The sequence below is a fragment of the Garra rufa genome, chromosome 14 (assembly GCF_049309525.1).
Source record: "Garra rufa chromosome 14, GarRuf1.0, whole genome shotgun sequence".
In the NCBI taxonomy this organism is placed as follows: Eukaryota; Metazoa; Chordata; class Actinopteri; order Cypriniformes; family Cyprinidae; genus Garra; species Garra rufa.
The window spans coordinates 38160945-38180425 of NC_133374.1; the positions used below are offsets into that span (position 1 = coordinate 38160945).

The window sequence follows — 19481 nt, forward strand, 5'->3', positions numbered from 1 at the left end:
ATCAAATCAGGACTTTGAAAGAATCTGGAGGATTGACTAACTTTATTTCTTCTTTGACTTTGGTGGCAAAGCTTCATGTGTTTTATATTTACACAATTAAAGCTACCACCACTGACACCAACATGTGACGGGTCAAGATCCCAACCAAAGGAAACCCTGCTCTCACTGATGGTGATTTCACATGAAACAAAACATCTACACGTCTGTTAGTTCTCAATAAGAGCTTCTCTAGAAGTCTGACAGAAGTCAATCTGGTTAGTAATGAGTGAAGCTGGTCAATCTGTTTGTGGAGTTGTTGAATCAGATCTTGAGAGGTTTAATGTATTGTTTTATTTGAGTTGATTTCCTCTAAGGCTGTGGTTGAAGTCAGCTGTAGTTCTTGTGTTTCTCTTTCCATTGATGATTCAGCAGGTGTTCATCATTAATGGTCAATCATCACATAATGATCTCCTTAACTCCAACACTGTGTCAATGCTACTTGAACACTCTGTAGTGTGGAAACACATGAACACTGAGCAGTGCTTGTTTAACACTGGGAATAATTACATAAACCTTACCTGTTTCATTCACGTATCACTGATGCATATGAATCACATTAAGTTTATTAATATGTTTATATTAAAACTATGTAATCCAAATACATGGAAAATTAGCATTTAATTGAATTACATAAAGTTTATTTTTAGACCGAATTATTTTTTTGAGTGTACACTCTTAAATATAAAGGTGCTTTAAAAGGTTCTTCAAGCGATGCCATAGAAGAACCAATTTTGGTTCCACAAAGAACCATTTAGTCAAAGGATCTGTAAAGAACCATCTCTTTCTTACCTTTTTATAATCTGAAGAACTTATTTCGCCACAAAGAACCTTCTGTGAAACAGAAAGGTTCTTCAGATGTTTAATGTTCTTTATGGAACCATTTAGACAAGAAAGGTTCTTCTAAGGCACCATGAAGCACCTTTATTTTTAAGAGTACAAGAATCCAGGAATCATCTTCGGCTTGTGAGGAGAAACCTTCAGATTGAGTGACGTGAAGGTTGAGCTGTGACCTGTTTACTGCTGAGTGATGCAGTGCGCTGACCTTTCACAAACATACATTATTTACACGCTCAGCCCTGAACACACACATCATTTATCTTTGAGGAGCTCCAGGATGGCATGATTTCTGACACTGGACTACTGTACACTGAAGATCTCCTCAACAAATTATGGTTTTAATAGTAGCAACCAAAATCACCATTTTTCAGACGGTGAATGTGTTTAAAGGGGTCATCGGATGCAAACCTCGCTTTTACATGTTGTTTGAACATTAATGTGTGTTAGCAGTTTGTGTACACAAATGGTGGTAATTATGGTGGTATAAATGGTGGTATAACCCAGTGGTATTTTTTTAACCTTTAAAAGTAATATACCTTTTTAAAATCAGGTCATTCTCAGCTTCTTGTGGGCGTGATGACACACAGACAGAGGCCCCTCCCACCATAGTTGATTGACATGAGCACTTTACCTTAGCTCCGCCCTCACCGAGCTGAAACAGTCCGACTCTGATCGCCATTGTGTGACTCAGGTGCAGAGGAAGACAAGAATGTCTCAGATTGAGCGATTGAGGTGTTCTGTTGTTGGATGTAATAATGAACATAGCAGTCGTCATTTACTCCCGACATCTGAGCCGCTGAAGACGCAGAGGATTAACGTTACTTTCGTTTTTGAAAGGAAAGCACTGATCCCGATCTACATATGCGTCTATGTTCGTGTAAAATCGTTCCTGATGCAGCTTCACCCACAACAGAAGTGAGGATAAGGGTTTTTTATGCATCTTAATTCTTAAAAATTTCTTAATTTCTTAATAATGTGCTTGTTGACAAGTTTCATCACTTAAACGTGGCAAAAATGTGGCTGAAGTAAATATTACGGCTCATAATCCCACAGCAGAGAGGGGCGGTGCGAGCAGAGCTCATTTGCATTTAAAGGGACCATGCAATAAAATGAGTTGAGATGAGCTGATTTTGAAAAGGGTGTTTTTTTTACACTACTATTGAGAATTTTTAACCAAAGTATATTATAGACTTTTCATTAGGACCCTAAAGAATCATATCAACTTGTGGAAAATGGGCATCCGATGACCCCTTTAAAACAAGCTTTTTTTTGCAATGTCATTTCAGACTTCAGAATCCTGCGCATTTGATATACTATATACTTGTCTGGTTTGGCTAAACAAACCTCACAGATGTCTTTCCCTCACAGTAGATTCATATAAACTCCATTAGGGGCATCGGCAGAAGCGTATGGGCTGTAAACGGAGAGCTGAAGCAGGACTGAAAGCATGATGTGTGCCATTATCATTACAGCTCATCAATAGACTAATGGAGGGTGTGTTTGTTGAAGGCCTTCTAACACTTTCTTCCATTAGTGAACCAGTACTGAAAGCAAGAAAGGATTTTCTTTATTGCTTATCGAATTGTACATTACATCCTCCTCTGATTTATTTTGTGTGTGCATGAGTGGGATTCACCAGTTGGCTGTAATGTAATCTTATCACAATATTTGGTTTATGATTTGATGCATGTTGCAATTTTGTAATATAGCAACTATTCAAATAACTCTGATTTAATCATCTCTATTTTTATTTATTTTTGGACCTAAAAATGAAAGTTCCTTCATGTAAATACTAATATATTTATGTCATAATTTTCTAAATTTTGCAGTCAAAACCTTACAGTTGCTCCAGCTCAACTGAACTTGTTTCATTATTGATGAACTTTGCAACACTGATGCTGAACTGAAATGAATCATTATTGAACTGAATTGAGTTGAATCATGACACTGTTGTCTGCTGTAGAGCTGCTTATAGCTGAGATTGAATTTGTTTCAGAACTGATGAATTGCAAATCATTAACACTATTATTTTCCTGTTTATTAATGCAAAGCTGCTTTTGCATTGTATTAAATACTATGTAAATAAAAGTGATGACTTTTTAACAATGAAATGTTGAAATGCTTGTGTAATGACTCTTATAGCAGCTCTGAAGATCATGTGGACTTTCCTTATATTCATCTTATTCTTCAATTAATTTAGCTAGTTTTGCTCTAATATCCTGCATAATTCCCCTGAAATGAGTAAGGTGAATGAAGACAACCTGGTGAATTATTGAAAATTAATGCGCGTCAGGGCCGAGGTGGTGCTGTGGCCCAGAATCATTTCACTTCATTAATTCAGCCGTCCAGACTCAATTATTCCCCTCACACCACGCTTAACAAATATAAATGTGTTTATCTCAAGAAAAGTTTGGAGTTTTTGCCCTTATTAAGATCTTGTGTGCAAAACTACTTTCTTACATCACCGACTGTGCATCTTAAATAGAAACAACCCAAACCACTCTTACTAGTCTGAAACCAATGTGGAAGTGAAAACACATAGAAATAGTCCATAACTCTGCAGGTAGAGAATATTAATCTAACAGCCTTTCAACATCAACCAATCAGAATCAAGAATGTAACCATGCAGTGACATATTCTAAAATGTAATTTGCATAACTAAGAATAGACATCATCAATCAGAGGAAGAGAAAAAACAGCAAGATAAGATAAGGTAAGTTTAAAAAATGAGTATAAACTAAACAAGGCTAAATTGCAAGCTAACGTCAGCTGGCTAGTTAATTAAGCAAACAAGAAAGTTAATGCTTTATTTAACATCCGCAAATTTAAGCTTTGCAATATTAATATATTATAATACAACATATTACTTAACTGGATTAAGATTGAATTTTTTGCATTGTGTGTAAAAATAACTTTCCTAAATTATATTTTTGTAATAAAAATAAGCTTCTGTTTCATAAACTTGGTGCTAATAATAAAAAATAAGCTTCTGTTTTATAACTTTGGTGCTGATAACAGTTTAACATTACTTACATTGGCCTACGTTTGGGGTCTGTGTTATTATATCATTATGTCTTAATGTTTTAGATGGCTTGCTGCGGTGCTGTGTCATATAGGTTGATGTTAAAATGACTGTTGTTTGTTGTTATTGCTGTTGAAATAGCTTTTCTGTTAAAATAACATTCTGTTCATTCCACTATACTCTTATGAAACTTTTTAGGAGCACTGTTGAAATATTTTGGAGGTGGAGCACAACCAATGCCAATCCTAGATCAAATCCTAGATCAATTTGTTTATACTTTTTTGATGTTCATTTATTTGTTTTTGACAGACAGCATCACCTTTTAGTATGAAATCTAACACGCCAACATTTATTTTATATTATTACATTTTTATAATAATAATAATTATTTTTATCTTTAAGGTACACTCACCAGCACCTTTGCATCTGCAGAGCGGAGCTTTTCCAAACTCAAACTGATCAAAAACTATTTGAGATCTTTCATGGCCCAAGAAAGACTCAGTGGACTTGCACTAACTAGTATTAATAACAAAATTGCCCATCAGATATCTTATAATGATATCATAAACGACTTTGCCTCAGAAAAGCAAGGAAACACAAATTCTAAGGAAAGTGGAATATTGAGGTGGAATGTAAAGTTGAGTTAGTTTGTCTTTTCATATAAAAATATCCTGTTTGTATTTGACTAATTTGTACTTCTTTGGTATTTAGCTTTATATTTTATTATTTATTATATTATTTATTTTATTTGTAGTTGATTGTATTGCACTTTTTACATGATGCAAAAAATTAAAGTGGTTAAAGTGTTTACAGTAAGAGCATTGTCTACTAGTTTATTTTGCTACTTTTCAGTACACCACATTAAGTATGCCAACTGGTACTGCAAGACTTTGAATGTTAAAGTGCAAATTAACACCTGACTACTCCTGTGGGTTTGCTACTGTTACAATTAAAGATCATAGCAAGGGTAAAAATATTGGTATGATGTAAGCAACACAGCTAAAAAAAAAAATTATATTGGGTGTGTTAGATTTATAGTGTGCGAATAATAAAGGATTGACAATAATTAGTCATATTGGTGGCATAGAGGGGCCCCCAATTAAAATTCTGCTTAGGGTCCCCTGAAGGAACAGTGGTTCTAGAGGCAAAGTTGTTCAGAATGAGATCTATTGTATAATACAAATATTGTGCACATGTGAAAAACCATGCAATACACAATCATTTACGCCCTTGAAAAATACAATATGCAATTCACTCTCCAGAGAAACTTCCTGCACTGATTTGGCTCTGATCGGTGAAAAAACCTAGGACTAGTTCGCCAAGGATTCCAACAACATAAGATACTCGAGCCTGTGATGAACGGTTTAGGAGTTATGAGTATTTCATACTTTTGATCGTTGTAGCGCCCCCATCAGGCCAATTGGGGTGAGCTTTGGTGAAATTGTAGACAGTGTGAGTACTACCACGCCTCCAAGTTTCAAGTCTCTACAACTTACGGTTTGGTCTGCACAATCAGTTTTACGTCAAGATTGCCGATCCTTGGCCATTCTAACAATTACAATAGGTTTCAGCAGTACGAGCTTTAACCCCTGATAACTAAATGAATGAATGAATGAATGAATGCCTAAATGAGAAAAACTGAAATAAATCTATGAAAAAGTACAAAAGTCAAACAATGAACAAACCAGTGGTCAAGGAATGCTGAAGCAATAAGTATATTGTGCATCTTTGAAGCAGACTTGAGTTATAGAGTTAGACGATTCCAGAGTTTCAGACTAAAAGATAGATGTCAGTAAAGAGAAAAGTGAGTCCATGCTTATTAAACATGGAGGCCAGAGGAAGCATATGCAGGCAAAACAACACCGGCCCAAAGATTGAGCCCAGCGGGACTCCACAGTTAATACTAGAGGAGTGATGACCAATATAAACAGTCAAATAAGAAGAGAACCACTGTAATACTGTGCCACGAAGGCCCACTGATATCTCCAAATGGTTGAACAGGACTAGATGCTTAACTCAATCAAACACAGCACTCAGATCTAATAAGACTAAAGCCATGAGTCGGTTTTTAGTAAAGATATCACTTGAGACTCTCAAATGAGCAGATTCAGTATTGTGTAAAGCCAGTACCATGAACAGATTTCAGTCAAATACTATTTTAATTGAATCAGACTTTTTTCAAGGATCCTTGAGATAAAAGCTAGATTAGAAATAGGATGAAAATTAGACAGAGAGAAAGAGGTAAGGTTTGGTCGTTCAAGGCAGTTAGAGAAGGAGCCAGTAGACGAGCATTGTTTTTTGTGCTAAAATAATCTTCAAACACCACTGAAAGAGCAGGACTTGTCTCTCAAGTGCTCATGACCCAATGAAATTCATCATATAAACCATAAAAAGGAGCATTTCCACAGAGATGTGCAGTAGGCCGTTGCCGTCTGTGAACACTTCTCTGCACACTCCAGAGCCAAACACAACAAGACAATTACTTCTTCATTAATCAATCAACAGACTTCCCCTAATTAAGCAGTAATTACAGAGCCGGGCATGAGGCCAGCTCAGATCTAAGAGTGATCCGCAGGACGGGTGTTAGGGTAACAGAGACGCTCCTACCTCAGCGGTGCGGCGCTCGAGCGGATCCATCTCGTCCTGATGGGCCGTGTGTTGGAAAGCTTCTGTTCCCGCTGTGCTCACTCACTCTCCAGGACCAGGCTCTGCTGATACCAATGGCACAAGCCAGTTTTTTAAAGGTGTAAAACATGTATCAGGGATTCACAGTGCAACTATTTCCCTTGCATTTGTGACTGAAAACTACTGACTAGGAAAAAGTATTTAGGAGCAGCAGTGTGACAGACCCGATCAGCATATTTGTGTTTGCGCTGAGGGGAGCTTCAAAGGTTTCTATGTGTTTTTGTAATATTGAGTAATGTATGACAGACATATCTGACCAATTCTTTCATAAACAAAGTATAGAGAGAGTGTAAATAAGAGAATCATTGCTGCATTGATTATAATGGAACTTTGTGAGATTGTGATGAACTGAGATGAGTGACAGTTTTTAATGATTTTTAAGAAAGTTTGTAAATGAGATATTGATTTAATGCAACAGTTAAATCAACAAGAAGTTATTATTAGTCTGGCTATAACACAATTGCCTGATTTTGCTCTATGTCATCATCAAAAATGGTTTGAAACAAGTCACAACTGAGCATCTCCTTTCAAACTCAGCGGTGATTCGTTTATAAATGAATGTGCGTTTTTAAACAAATCTAGTGAAATGATTCAATTTCCCATTCATAAAGACAGTCACTTGCTTTATTCCTGAATGAATCCGCCAACCAACAAATGAATGAATGATTCAGTAATAAATCAGTGATTTGCCGCCACCTACTGGCAGATTTAGTTTCATTTTTAAAGTAACTTTTCAGTTATTTTAATCAGTTAATATTTCTGTATTAAAATTGTTTTATTTAAAATATTAATCTCAACATGAATTTGATTGCACTCATGCCACCTCTGTAGTACAAATTAATTTAGTTAATACTGGTCTCATCCTACTTGTTCTTATTCTGTAGTTTTAATTAGAAATTTTAAAAAGCTTAAAAAAATATTTTAAAAAATGTTGACACAAAAGATGACATACTTTTAATGAATTTAGAAAAACGACATCACAAAGGTAAAAACAAAATTCCCATGTAAATGACTTTAAGGAGTCAAATATAACCTTATAATAGGAAGGCTGTTTTTTATCAGATTTTTTTGAATCGTTCAGAATGTGCTCCTGAAATTTTGACTGTGTTCCTAAATGTCTTCTGTTAGGAGCACAAGTGTTCCTAAACAGAAAAGTAAGTGTAGAGCCTTGTGTAAGGTACATATGTATAACATTCCAATGCTCACAAACCTAATGCAATGATCCTTCGGTTAATGACCTTGACACTTGACAATGACAATGACACTTCCCAATTTGGGAAAAAAGTTGGATAACTTTTGGACTTCTACAACAAATGAAGTAGCTGTCAGCTTTGCAATATACATGCATATGGTAGAAGTGACACTTGCTGTTGCAAACATCACCCTTTGACAGCATGTAAAATCTCACAATATGAATGAGTTTGTTTATTCAATGTGCATTTCTCTCCATCACATGATTACGACAGAAGCATATTTAAAGTTGTCTCACTCACATGCGGGCTGTTTCTCCAGCAGCAGCAGTCTCTGCTCGCGATGTCGCCTCCGCCTCTCTGCTGATGGCCGTTTCTATGACAACAGACAGCATGAGACACGAGAACTGAACACGGTGCAGCCGATCGTTTAGGAAAAGTCTCAGATCTAGAGGGAAAACCACAGTGTGCAGACTGCCAAACAAGTTCAGGAACAAGATGTGAAATTACTTCAGTTTGATGAGATGATCTACAATCTGCCATGTTTGCGAGTGCAGGGAATAAAACAACTTCTGGGCTGATCTCTCCCTTTACATTCTGCTGTTAGATGCTGGGATTTTGTAATATGATGGCATGTGTATTTAAGTGTAAACGTATGATTCTCTTTACCCTTCCAGCTTTGGTTTCTGGAGGCTCCTCAACACAGCGACGAGATGCGTTCTTCTGCCTGAAAAACAAAAGCAATCAATGGTCATTTGCACCGTTATGCCCTCGTGACTAATAAAACTGCAGTTTATGGCAGTATTTGCACTGTATGTAACCTAACCTAACACTCGTCTTATACTGTAAATCAGCCCTGCCGTGTCATTTACACACATCATTTAAGTAAAATGATGATAGAACCCTTTACACATTGAACAAAACAGTGGTAAGAAATAAGCAATAAGCATGCGGGTTAACAGGTAGACGATGCATTCACTATAATTTAGTAAGGTAGTTGTTAAGTTTAGGTATGAGTTGGATTAAAGAAGAAAGTACACTTCCGAAACAAAAAATTACAGATAATGTACTCACCCCCTTGTCATCCAAGATGTTCATGTCTTTCTTTTTTCAGTTGTAAAGAAATTATGTTTTTGAGGAAAACATTTCAGGATCTTAAGATGCCATAATTTAATGCAAATATATGCCAAAATGTGGCATTTGGTGATTATTCATGTAAACTATCGGCAGTTTTGTCTGAAATGAACGTAAACAGTTGAGAATGACATCCGTGTGAAACAGTATACTGGATCTGTGCAGCTCTTAAAGCGGCCACAGGTAATATTCCTTCTGCCGTCTCTGTGCTAATGTTCACCAAACAACAAAAGACAAAGACAAAATCACTCGCTGCTCTTGACGGAGGGACTTTTGTAGTTTTTATAAGAAACAAAGCATGTTCATTTCTTACAGTGAAGACTATGCTGTTTTATTTTACATTCAATTCATTACGTTAAATTAAATTAATCAATCATATAACGTTCCAAACCCACTCATAATCGTCTTAAATAATTGTGATTACAATATTGACCAAAATAATGATTATGATTTTTGCCATAATCGAGCAGCCCTAGTTTCAGTGCAGCTTCAAAGGGGCTCTAAATGATCCCAGCCAAGGAAGAAGGGTCTTATCTAGCGAAATGATTGGTTATTTTGTAAACAAATTGGCAATTTATATATTTTTTAACCTCAAATGCTTGTATTGTCTATCTCTGTGTGAACTCTGTGTACTTCGGTTCAATACAGTTAGGGTATGTTGAAAAAACCCCATCTCATTTTCTCCTCCAACTTTTAATTTTTTTTACAAAGAGAACATACAAACAAAGAAGATCAAATGCCCTTTACAAAAAAAGGTTAAAAAAAAAAAAAAAAAACAGAGATGTAGGAAGATTTTTGAAGCTGGAGGAGAAAATGAGATGGGAGTTTTTGGACATACCCTAACTGTCTTGAACCGGAATATGCATGTGCATCACAGAGCTAGACAAGACAAACATTTGAGATTAAAAAGTATATAAATTGTCAATTTGTTTAGAAAATAACCGATTGTTTTGCTATAAAGACCCTCCTTCCTTGGCTGGGATCGTTTAGAGTCCTTTGAAGCTGCATTTAAACTGCATTTTGGAAGTTCAAACTACTATACAGAGAGAAATCCTGGTTTTCCTCAAAAAACATAATTTCTTTTTGACTGAAGAGAGAAAAACATTTACATCTAGAATGACAATGGGGATATCTGTACATTTTTGTTTTGGAAGTGAACTACTCCTTTAAGGGATCTAAAATATGGTCATGCAGAATAAGGCATTAATATGTGCTTTGTAATTACTAATAAACAGCCAATGTGCAAATAATATGCATGCTAATTAGTAACTAGTTAATAGTGAAAATTAGCCTTTAGAATAAAGTGTTACATTTCTTTTTATCCACTAATTGCATTCTCCCTGTGACCACTTCAGTATGTTCCAGTGAACATGGCCTAAATGAAAAGACTCAAGGTGTCAGACAGAGGTGAGGATATTACAGTATCTTACAAAATGACACAAGAACCGTGAACATAACAACGTCTCTGTGTCAACATCACATGAAAAACATATCACGGGTTGAGCTGCTGTAGTTTCAGGGGGTTTGTGGTGTAATGGCAGTGCTGAACTGCAGCGGTCAGGTAATAACCAGGAGCACATTGAGGTGATATTTTCATCTGTCTCTGAGGAGCTTTCAGGCTGAACATCCACCTCAAGACATTGACTGAACAACAAACACTCCTTTAGAGGACTATAACACAAACCTGCTTCATGAGACGAGGGGGCATTGTGAGATCTAAAAATTTGCTGAAAATGTTCATCAGATTTGTATAAATGTGTGATTCCATCACTGTCTCACCAATGGATGGCTCTGGAGTGAATGGGTGCCGTCAGAATGAGAGTCCAAACAGCTGATAAAAACATCACAATAATCCACACCACTCCAGTCCATCAGTTAACATCTGGAGAAGACAAAAGCTGAAACTAATCCATTAAGACATGTTAAACTAAAATACGAGTCCATAATCCATAATAACACAACCTCCAGTGAAAAAGTTCATCTCCTGTTGTCTATTACATCAAAATCCAGCCACATTTTGTTTAGAGCTGTTTTGGTGCTTGATCTGTTTAGATTTTTCCCCTGATTCATACCCAGACCACTTTTTCACTGGAGGAATCATTATTACGGATTATGGACTCAATGTATTTTAGTTAAAACGTCTTAATGATGGATTTGTTTCAGCTTTTGTCTTCTCCAGATGTCAACTGATGGACTGGAGTGGTGTGGATTATTGTGATGTTTTTATCAGCTGTTTGGACTCTCATTCTGACGGCACCCATTCACTGCAGAGGATCCATTTGTGAAACAGTAATGGAATGAATCATTTCCTCAAATCTGATAAAGAAACAAACTCATCCTAATCCTGGATGGCCTGAGGGTGAGCACGTCTTCAGGAAATTTTCATTTTTGTGTGAAATATTCCTTTAACCTTAGCTTGCAATTCACCAGGTTCTACTAATGAAAGACACCAATCAGTTTGATTCACAAATGTTTGAATGAAAAATCATGTCCTTGATATTTTTATTAATAGTATTGGTTTTATAAAAGCAAGAAGACACTGATAAAGACCTGTTCTAGACGGCCTTGATATACAATTAAGGAAATGGGCAATGAAAATGCGGTAATGTTGGAATGAACTTGTTTTATTAAAATCAATCAGACCACATTTGAATCACCAATGAAAGTCATTTTTAATGGTGAGATCAGGGGCCTCATTTATAAAACTTTCTTACGCACTGATTTGATCTTAGAGTGTTCGTACGATCAAATCCACGTCAAAGTACAGATTTATAAAAACCGTCTTTGACGTGGAAAAGTACTTATCTCCACGTCAGATTCCAGCTTGGCGTACGACCGTTTCCTTGTGGTAATGCCTGGTATTGCAGATAGTTCAGCCTCACTATAATTTGATTTCTTGCGCTCCTTTTTACTTGCCATTGTCACAGAGTTTTTGCTTTAGGAATGAGCTCATTTTATATGTTAATTAATTAAGCAGGGGCGTTTCGACGGCGGAACATTCAGCTGCACACAATTCCACGATCATTTGTGATTTATAACCGAATGACTGGCGTATGCATGGATTTCGTGTGTACGTTCGTTTCTCTGAATCGCTCTTACGATCAAATCAGAAAAGTTCTTAGATAAAATCAAGGATGGTTTCTACGCAAGTCTTTATAAATGAGGCCCCAGGTATCATTACTGTCTGACAGGTTTCTCTCTATCAGACAGCAGTTTATCAGCTCTACACAGTCTTATCAGAGACTATTTGTGAAAGCATGTTATCAGTGACCCAGTACAGGAGAAACGGTGAATAAGGGAAACAAGCTTTATCTGCAGGCAGCGTCATTAATTGGAAAATTGGAAATCAATTTTCTCCAACAACACTTGCTGGAGCAATTATTCAAGTCTAGATTCACAAACATCTACAGCAGAGAGAAAAACTGATGCGCTGCTGACCATGCAAAACTCGAAAGATGCATAGTGGATTACATCTGAATTTTTAGAGTTAAAATAACTTGTTCTGCCCCACTGTAATATGCAAAGCAAATTATACATCAAATCAGATATAAACTATACTACCATACATGCTCTGCTCAACAACACACATGATGTGAGGAATCAGGATGAGATACACTGAAGACTGAAGCTCAAATAGTAAAAGTAAGGATGTACCGGATGTTCAGCAACTGAAATTATTAATAATAAGCGAAAAGGCAGAATAAAATATACTGAACAATGACGTGCACTAATGCAGAAAACATGTGTTCAGTGTGGAAGCATTTAAAACTGTCAGAGAAAGACACAAAAATCACTCCAAGAGACTGTTTAGTGTCACATCGCATGTCTTCATGAGAAGCGAAAGGTTACTGTATGATGACTGAAATCATCCATTAGTCAATCAACTCCAGAACGTTCTGTTGTCTAATACACCAGACACCAATTGTGTTTATTCTGACAGCAGCTCCTTAGCCAGGGTTCAAAGACCAAAGATGACAATCATTCACAAATCTGCTGCTGCCAGCAAAAACTAGGACTGAGCTCTTCTTGCGGGTTTACTACTAAATAAAAGACAACATTCAGAAATGCTAGTATTGGCATTCATATAGTATTGTCGTTCTGTAAAATATTTTTTTAATTGTTGTTTTTTGTTAATTATTATTATTATTATTTTTTTTTTATTTTTTTTTTATTTTTTTTGAAAAGCAGGGCAAAACTGTAAAAAGCACATTTTGGCTATTTAATTTATGCAATGGTGAAAAAAAATTGGCAAAATACATGAGGGGAAAAAAAACACGAAAAAACGTTCGGTATTCGGCCATCGGCCATCGGCCTTCGGCCCAGTGTTAAATTGTGTTTGGCTTCAGCCAAGAATGTTCATCTTGGTGCATCCCTAAGTAAAACTAATGCCTAACTTTACCAGCTCCACTAACATGCAGACAGAATGGCAAATGCATTGACTTCTATTCAGATCATGCACACGTCATTTCTGTGACACAGACAGAAAAGCGTCTATCTGATGTGTGACTGTAAACATCTCTGAGACGAAAGCGAAACATCCCCTGGAGCGCAGCCTGTGCCACACATACACACACACCAGAGAGCGATGAAGGGCAGAAAACGGTTCAGTTCACCTTAGAGATATGTATTATGCATGCAGATAGCAAATTCATTTAATATCTATAATTAAGCAGCTCATCAAGGGCAGTGGTTCTTCTGGGGCTCAAGAGAAAGCGGCGGATGGGAGAGATATTTTAGTGCTTGATCAGATATAAGACATAAGACAATCACTCACTCTGAGCAATTTAGAAAAACAAAGCTTCAGTGAGTTTTACAGTATAGACTGTCAAAACTGTATTTGCACAACCTTAAAAGGGCTTAAGATGACTTTTATTGTTCTGTCTGAGGTAGTCTGCTTGATTCGGTCGTATTAAATCATGCATTTGACTTTAAGATAATTTTGCTGTTACCACATGAAGCATTTTGTGCATTTCTGCCTATTATGGATGCATATGAACTATGCACATGAAAATGTTTCAGTTACATTCCCTTTTAAGGCGAGACACTGCAGATGAATAGGGGGAAAAAAACCGAACTAATAGTTATCGCCTTACTTACTCAGTTGATTGATTACTTTGATAATTGCAAAACATTTTTGTATTACAAGTTTTCTAAAATGTTAGGTTTAAATATGCAAATGAGGCATTGTTTAATGAAATGTGTGCTAATTTGCATACATTTCTAGTACAAAAATCTAAACACTGAATGAAGTCTGTTTCAAAATTCTTGTTTAATTTTTTTGACATGTTAGAGTCAAAAGTTTTTTACAGAGGGAATCTCATTTCATCATGCCATAATTCAGAAAAAAATTATAAATGAACAAATCCTTCTGTATAAACCCTTAGGATATAGAAAGGAATAAAATGGTAAAGTTTGGTGTGTGTAAGTGCTTCTTGAAGTGGAGATTTATGGCTCATTTTAAGAAAATGGTCTTTAAAAATCTGTATTGTAATTGAAATCTATTGACACAAATTGACAAAGTGCTATAAAAGAAACCCTTAACAGTGTCTTTTGGGTGTTTTCTTTCCACTAGTCTGAAAAAACACTTTATGAAAATCCAAGAAGCCCAAAATCTAATCCTTGATAGGTGCATGAAAGTGTCTCCCCTTAATGCATGTCTCTGTGAGGTCAAATATGCTTGAATAAGAATATTAATTTTAGAAAATGATTTGTAGTTAAAATACTTCTTGCATGAAGCAACTGTTTAGAGCATGTTTCTACCAACCAATATTTGTCTTTAATCTGAATGTTTCTTCTCCCTCCAGAAAGGTTTTATTCGTCCACATGTGGCCGCTCCACCTGTTCTGACAGATTGGCATTCATAGTGTTTCTCAGCAGCTTCTTGCATGTCAGTGAGTGAAATGAAATCACTCCATCTGGGACAAAGATGTTGAGCTGTTGAAGTGTAAAGATGAACAGTAAAATCAGACTTGGCAACAGCCCAGCGGTGCACATGGAGCATTTGGGTGAAATTCAAGAGATGCGGTATATTTAAGCTGGACCAGAGGCGTAATGCAGCGAGAGGAGACCTGAAGGAGTGAAGCATGTCTGTAGGCTAAAGATCTGATGTCCTGAGTGTGTTTGAGTACATTCAGATGCATTACACACACTGCAGTTTGACATTTAGACACGTAACAAGACCTGAGAACAGACACTAAATGGAGGACAAAAACAACATTTAAACAAATGTAAGGATGCACTGACAACAAACTAGGCCTACCATAACTAAAACAACAATAGGGACTGATTGAGATAATGAAGAAATAGATGACTGACTTATATATCTAGTATAAGTTACAGAGATTAAAGAAATAATAAAAGAAGCTAGTTTCGATTAAAACATATGCAAAAGGCAGCAGAGTGAGTCTTTTACCCCACACCACTGGGAATAAATATTTTGAATATATTTAGGCCAAAAGCATGAGCCACTGCAGTGATGTAGTGCAGATAGAGCGGTGTTAAACACACATCTAGCAGACAGGTGGCATCACATCGTGTGAGAGCAATTACAAGCCCAACACCTTACAAACAGCTCATGAGATCCTCAACATCATGCTGAAAACCACAGCAACATTTACACTAGAGCTTTGACTTTACAAAAGAAGAAGAAAATGAAAATGAGTTCATAAACAATCTAAATAATCTCTCAGATTTCACAATTTTGTGCACACATTTTAAGTTTTGACTGCAAAGCTACAAATAATGTTACAAATGATGGCCAGAATTGCAGCCCTGCTGTCTGTTTAAATATATAGTTTTAAATACAATTAAAAATTGTATTGTTATATTATTATAAATGATTCTAAATATTAGCCCTGCTGCCAAGTTACAATTTCATGTATATATAAAGTTAAGATTTTTAATGTTTTTAACAAAGTCTCTCCTGCTCACCAAACCTGCATTATTTGATCCAAAGTACAGCAAAATAAGTAACAATTTGGAATATTTTTATTATTTATACTAATTATCTGTTTTCTATTTGAATATATTTTAAAGTGTAATTTATTCATTTGATTTCAAAGCTGAATTTTAGCATCATTACTCCAGTCACAATCTATCAGAAATCATCTATCATACAAATATTCAGATTTTCTGCTCAAAAAACATTTATTATTATCATTATTCTGTTGAAAACAGCTTAGTAGAATTTTTCCAGGTTTCTTTGATAAATAGATTGTTCAGACCAGCTTTTTTTTCGAAATAGAAACCATGTAACATTATAAATGTCTTTATCATCACTGTTCATTAATTTAAAGCATCTTTGCTAAATGCAAGTATTAATTTCTATAAATTCTTTAAAAAAAAAAAAAAAATCTACTGACTCCAAGCTTTTGAACTGTATAGTGTATAATGTTACAAAAGCTTTTTATTTCAGATAAATGCTGATCTCTGGATATTTCTATTCATCAAAGAATCCTGAAAAAATATATACTCAACTGTTTTAAACATTGATAATAATAATAATAATAATACATGTTTAAACATATTAAAATGATTTCTAAAGGATCATGTGAGATGACTGGAGTAATGATGCTAAAATTCAGCTTTGATCACAGAAATAAATTACATTTTAAAATATATTTAAATAGAAAGCGGTTATTTTAAATAGCAAAAATATTTCACAATATTACTGATTTTGCTGTACTTTGGATCAAATAATTGCGGGCTTGGTGAACAGAATAGACTTAATGTTTAAAAACTTTTGCCTGGTATATACACCTAAAAAACGAATGGAACTAATATAGACTGAATATGAAAGTCTTTTAACTATTTGTAAAGATTATTTTATACTATCATAATGGTATATTTGGTCAGATTATTATTTTTATGGGTAACATAAATCAAACAAATACCGTCAGGAATTTGGAAACAGGGTTAAAATGTCAAATGAAACTGTTATCATTAAGTTAATATATAGATTGACTTCCTGAGCTTGATAATCAACATGTTCTGATGATGAGCAGTTCGGTTAACAAACTAAAAAAAGGCTCGAGTATTAAAGCGTTCGCGCGCATCGCTGAGAGAAACGACAGGTGCGCGGTCACGCTAACCAAACCGGCTCGGGTTCGGGACTGAAGAATACATATTAAACGATTAACTACCAACTGATGGGCGCCGTTGGCTCGGTGGTTTCGATGAGGTAACGTTACCGGAGCTCGAGCTGCAGAAACACCGACGAGAAAGTTCTGCTTCACCTCACAGTGAGGCGGCGCGCGCACGCGAGTCCGTCCACTACAATTAGGATCAATACATTCATATAAATGAATGAGACCGAAATCAGCCTTTTGACGTGATGGATATGAACCGCCGCAGACCCCGACGCCACCGTGAACTGAACAATCTCGAACTGATTAGTTAATCTTCACGTCTATAATCGATCAAAATCGCGCGTTATTGACTCTCATCAGAAACGCGGATCGTAGCACGAGTCTGTCGGCGGACTGAGGTGAGAATAACGGTAAAAGAGCGGGTTTACCTGAGAGATGCCGAGAGCGTCTTCAGTGCTGACAGACAGTCACACGCATGACATCACCGCATCACCTCCGCGAGCGAGCGTCTGACCCGCGCCGCTGCTGCAGGACAGCGCGTGAAGAGCGTCGCGTCCTGTCCTGGGCTGCTTCCTCTCAGCCAATCAGAGCAGCGCATCCGCGGGCAGCATCACACTCCATAAGCGGCATCAATCACGTTCTGCCGAACACACGCTACAGCGGGGCTAGCTGTCACACGGTTTGGTCAAAAGCTGGATTTCTTCTTTTAATGATACTGGATAATTGACTACGTGCTGGGTGAACGCCACATTAGTGAACTCAGCTATGGTCATCTTTTTTTTTTTTAAATATATTTATTAATTTTAATTGATTCCCATTGGCCAAGGCCCCTAAAGGCTATGATTAAGGACATTTTTTTTGTATAAGGAGCCTGAGTGAGATCATGAGGTTCTCAGATTATACAGAGCACATCTCTACTAATTGCACCTATAGGCTCATATATCTCACAAAAGTGAGTACACCCCTCACATTTCAGCAACCATTTTATATCCTCTCAAGGGACAATACTATAGAAATGAAACTTGGATCTATTTTAGAGTAGTAAATGTGAAGCTTAGCAGTATAGATTTACTGTCTTCTGAAAATAACTCAACATACATGCAGCCATTATTGTCAAAATAGCTGAGTACACCCTAAGTGATAACAGCAGTATGTTGTTCAACCATGCAAAGCCACATGATGATCCTATTCATCATGTTTATGTTTTGTGTGCTTGACAGGACCATACAAACTTGTGTATCTTAGAGCAGTTAAAATGAGGCGTTTTAAGTACAATTCTTTCATACTGACCACTGGATGTTCAACATGGCATCTCATGGCAAAGTACTCTCTGAGGATTTGAGAATTAGAATTGTTGCTCTTCACAAAGATGGCTAAGGCTATTAGAGGTTCAGTAACACCCTGAAACAGAGTTACACTACAGTGGTCAGGGTCATACAGAGGTTTTCCAAGATGGGTTCCATTCGGAATAGGCCTCGCAAGAGTTGATCAATGAAGTTGAGCACTGGTTCTGTGCGTTAGTTGCAGATTCTGGCTTTGAAAAACAGATGCATGAGTGCTGCCAGCATTGCTTTAAAGGCTGCAGAAGTAGAAGGTCTTCTTATCAGTGCTCAGACAATACGCTGCACACTGCAACAAGTCGGTTTGCATAGATGTTGTCCCAGAAGGAAGCCTCTTCTGAAGCAAACAGTTTGCTGAAGACAACCAAGAGCATGAATTTCTGGAAGCATGTCTTGTGGTCTGATGAGATTATAAGGTAAAGTTGTTTGGCTCAGATGGTGTCCAGCAGGTGTGCGATGCCCTGGTGAGGAGTACCAAGTAAATTGTGTCTATACAGTCAATCATGGTGGTGGTAGCATCATGGTCTGGGGCTGCTTGATTGCTGCTGGTTCTGGGGAGCTGCAGTTCATTGAGGGAAACATGGATTCCATTATGTACTGTACATTCTGAAGCAGAACATGATGCCTTCCCTCCAGAAACTAGGCAGAACGGCAGTTTTCCAACGTGATAACGATCCCAAACACACCACCAAGATGACAACTGCCTTGCTGAGGAAGCTGAAGGTGAAGGTGATGGAGTGGTCTCCAGACCTGAACCCATCCTCAAGCATAAGGTGGAGAAGCACCAGTAAAGTAATGCATTACTTTTTAATTGACAAGAAAATATCTGAGTTACTTTCCCCTCATTTATTGATGAAAAGCTCTCCTGTCCCCATGTTGAGAGAAATTGTAAGATGTTACTTTAGTTCTAGAATAAATGTGAACATGCATTAATTCATCTCACTCACTAAAAAAACAGATACAGCGTTCTTCAAATGAATAAAACACTGAAATTCAACTCAAACCTGCAATAATTAAATAATACAAATATCCTTTATGTATTTAATCCCATTTTATTAACCGATGTCTTTGCTGCCGACCTTCGATGATCAATTCATCCATACTAATAAACACAAATTACTCAAGATAATCTAACATTTGTTTTCCT

The 19481-nt window shown here is 36.6% G+C and overlaps 1 protein-coding gene across 1 annotated transcript in view; it reads right to left on the bottom strand.

Annotated features, from left to right (window-relative positions):
• Positions 1-17484, bottom strand: part of schip1 (schwannomin interacting protein 1) — a 229231-nt gene extending 211747 nt beyond the window's left edge. Inside the window, exons 1-4 of the mRNA XM_073817460.1 lie at positions 17423-17484; positions 8443-8500; positions 8077-8149; positions 6506-6606 (exon numbers count right to left, since the gene is read on the bottom strand). Coding sequence (XP_073673561.1) covers positions 6506-6535 — 30 coding nt within the window. The 5' untranslated portion in view covers positions 6536-6606; positions 8077-8149; positions 8443-8500; positions 17423-17484. The remainder of the gene's footprint in view (positions 1-6505; positions 6607-8076; positions 8150-8442; positions 8501-17422) is intronic.
• Positions 17485-19481: the final 1997 nt, after the last annotated feature.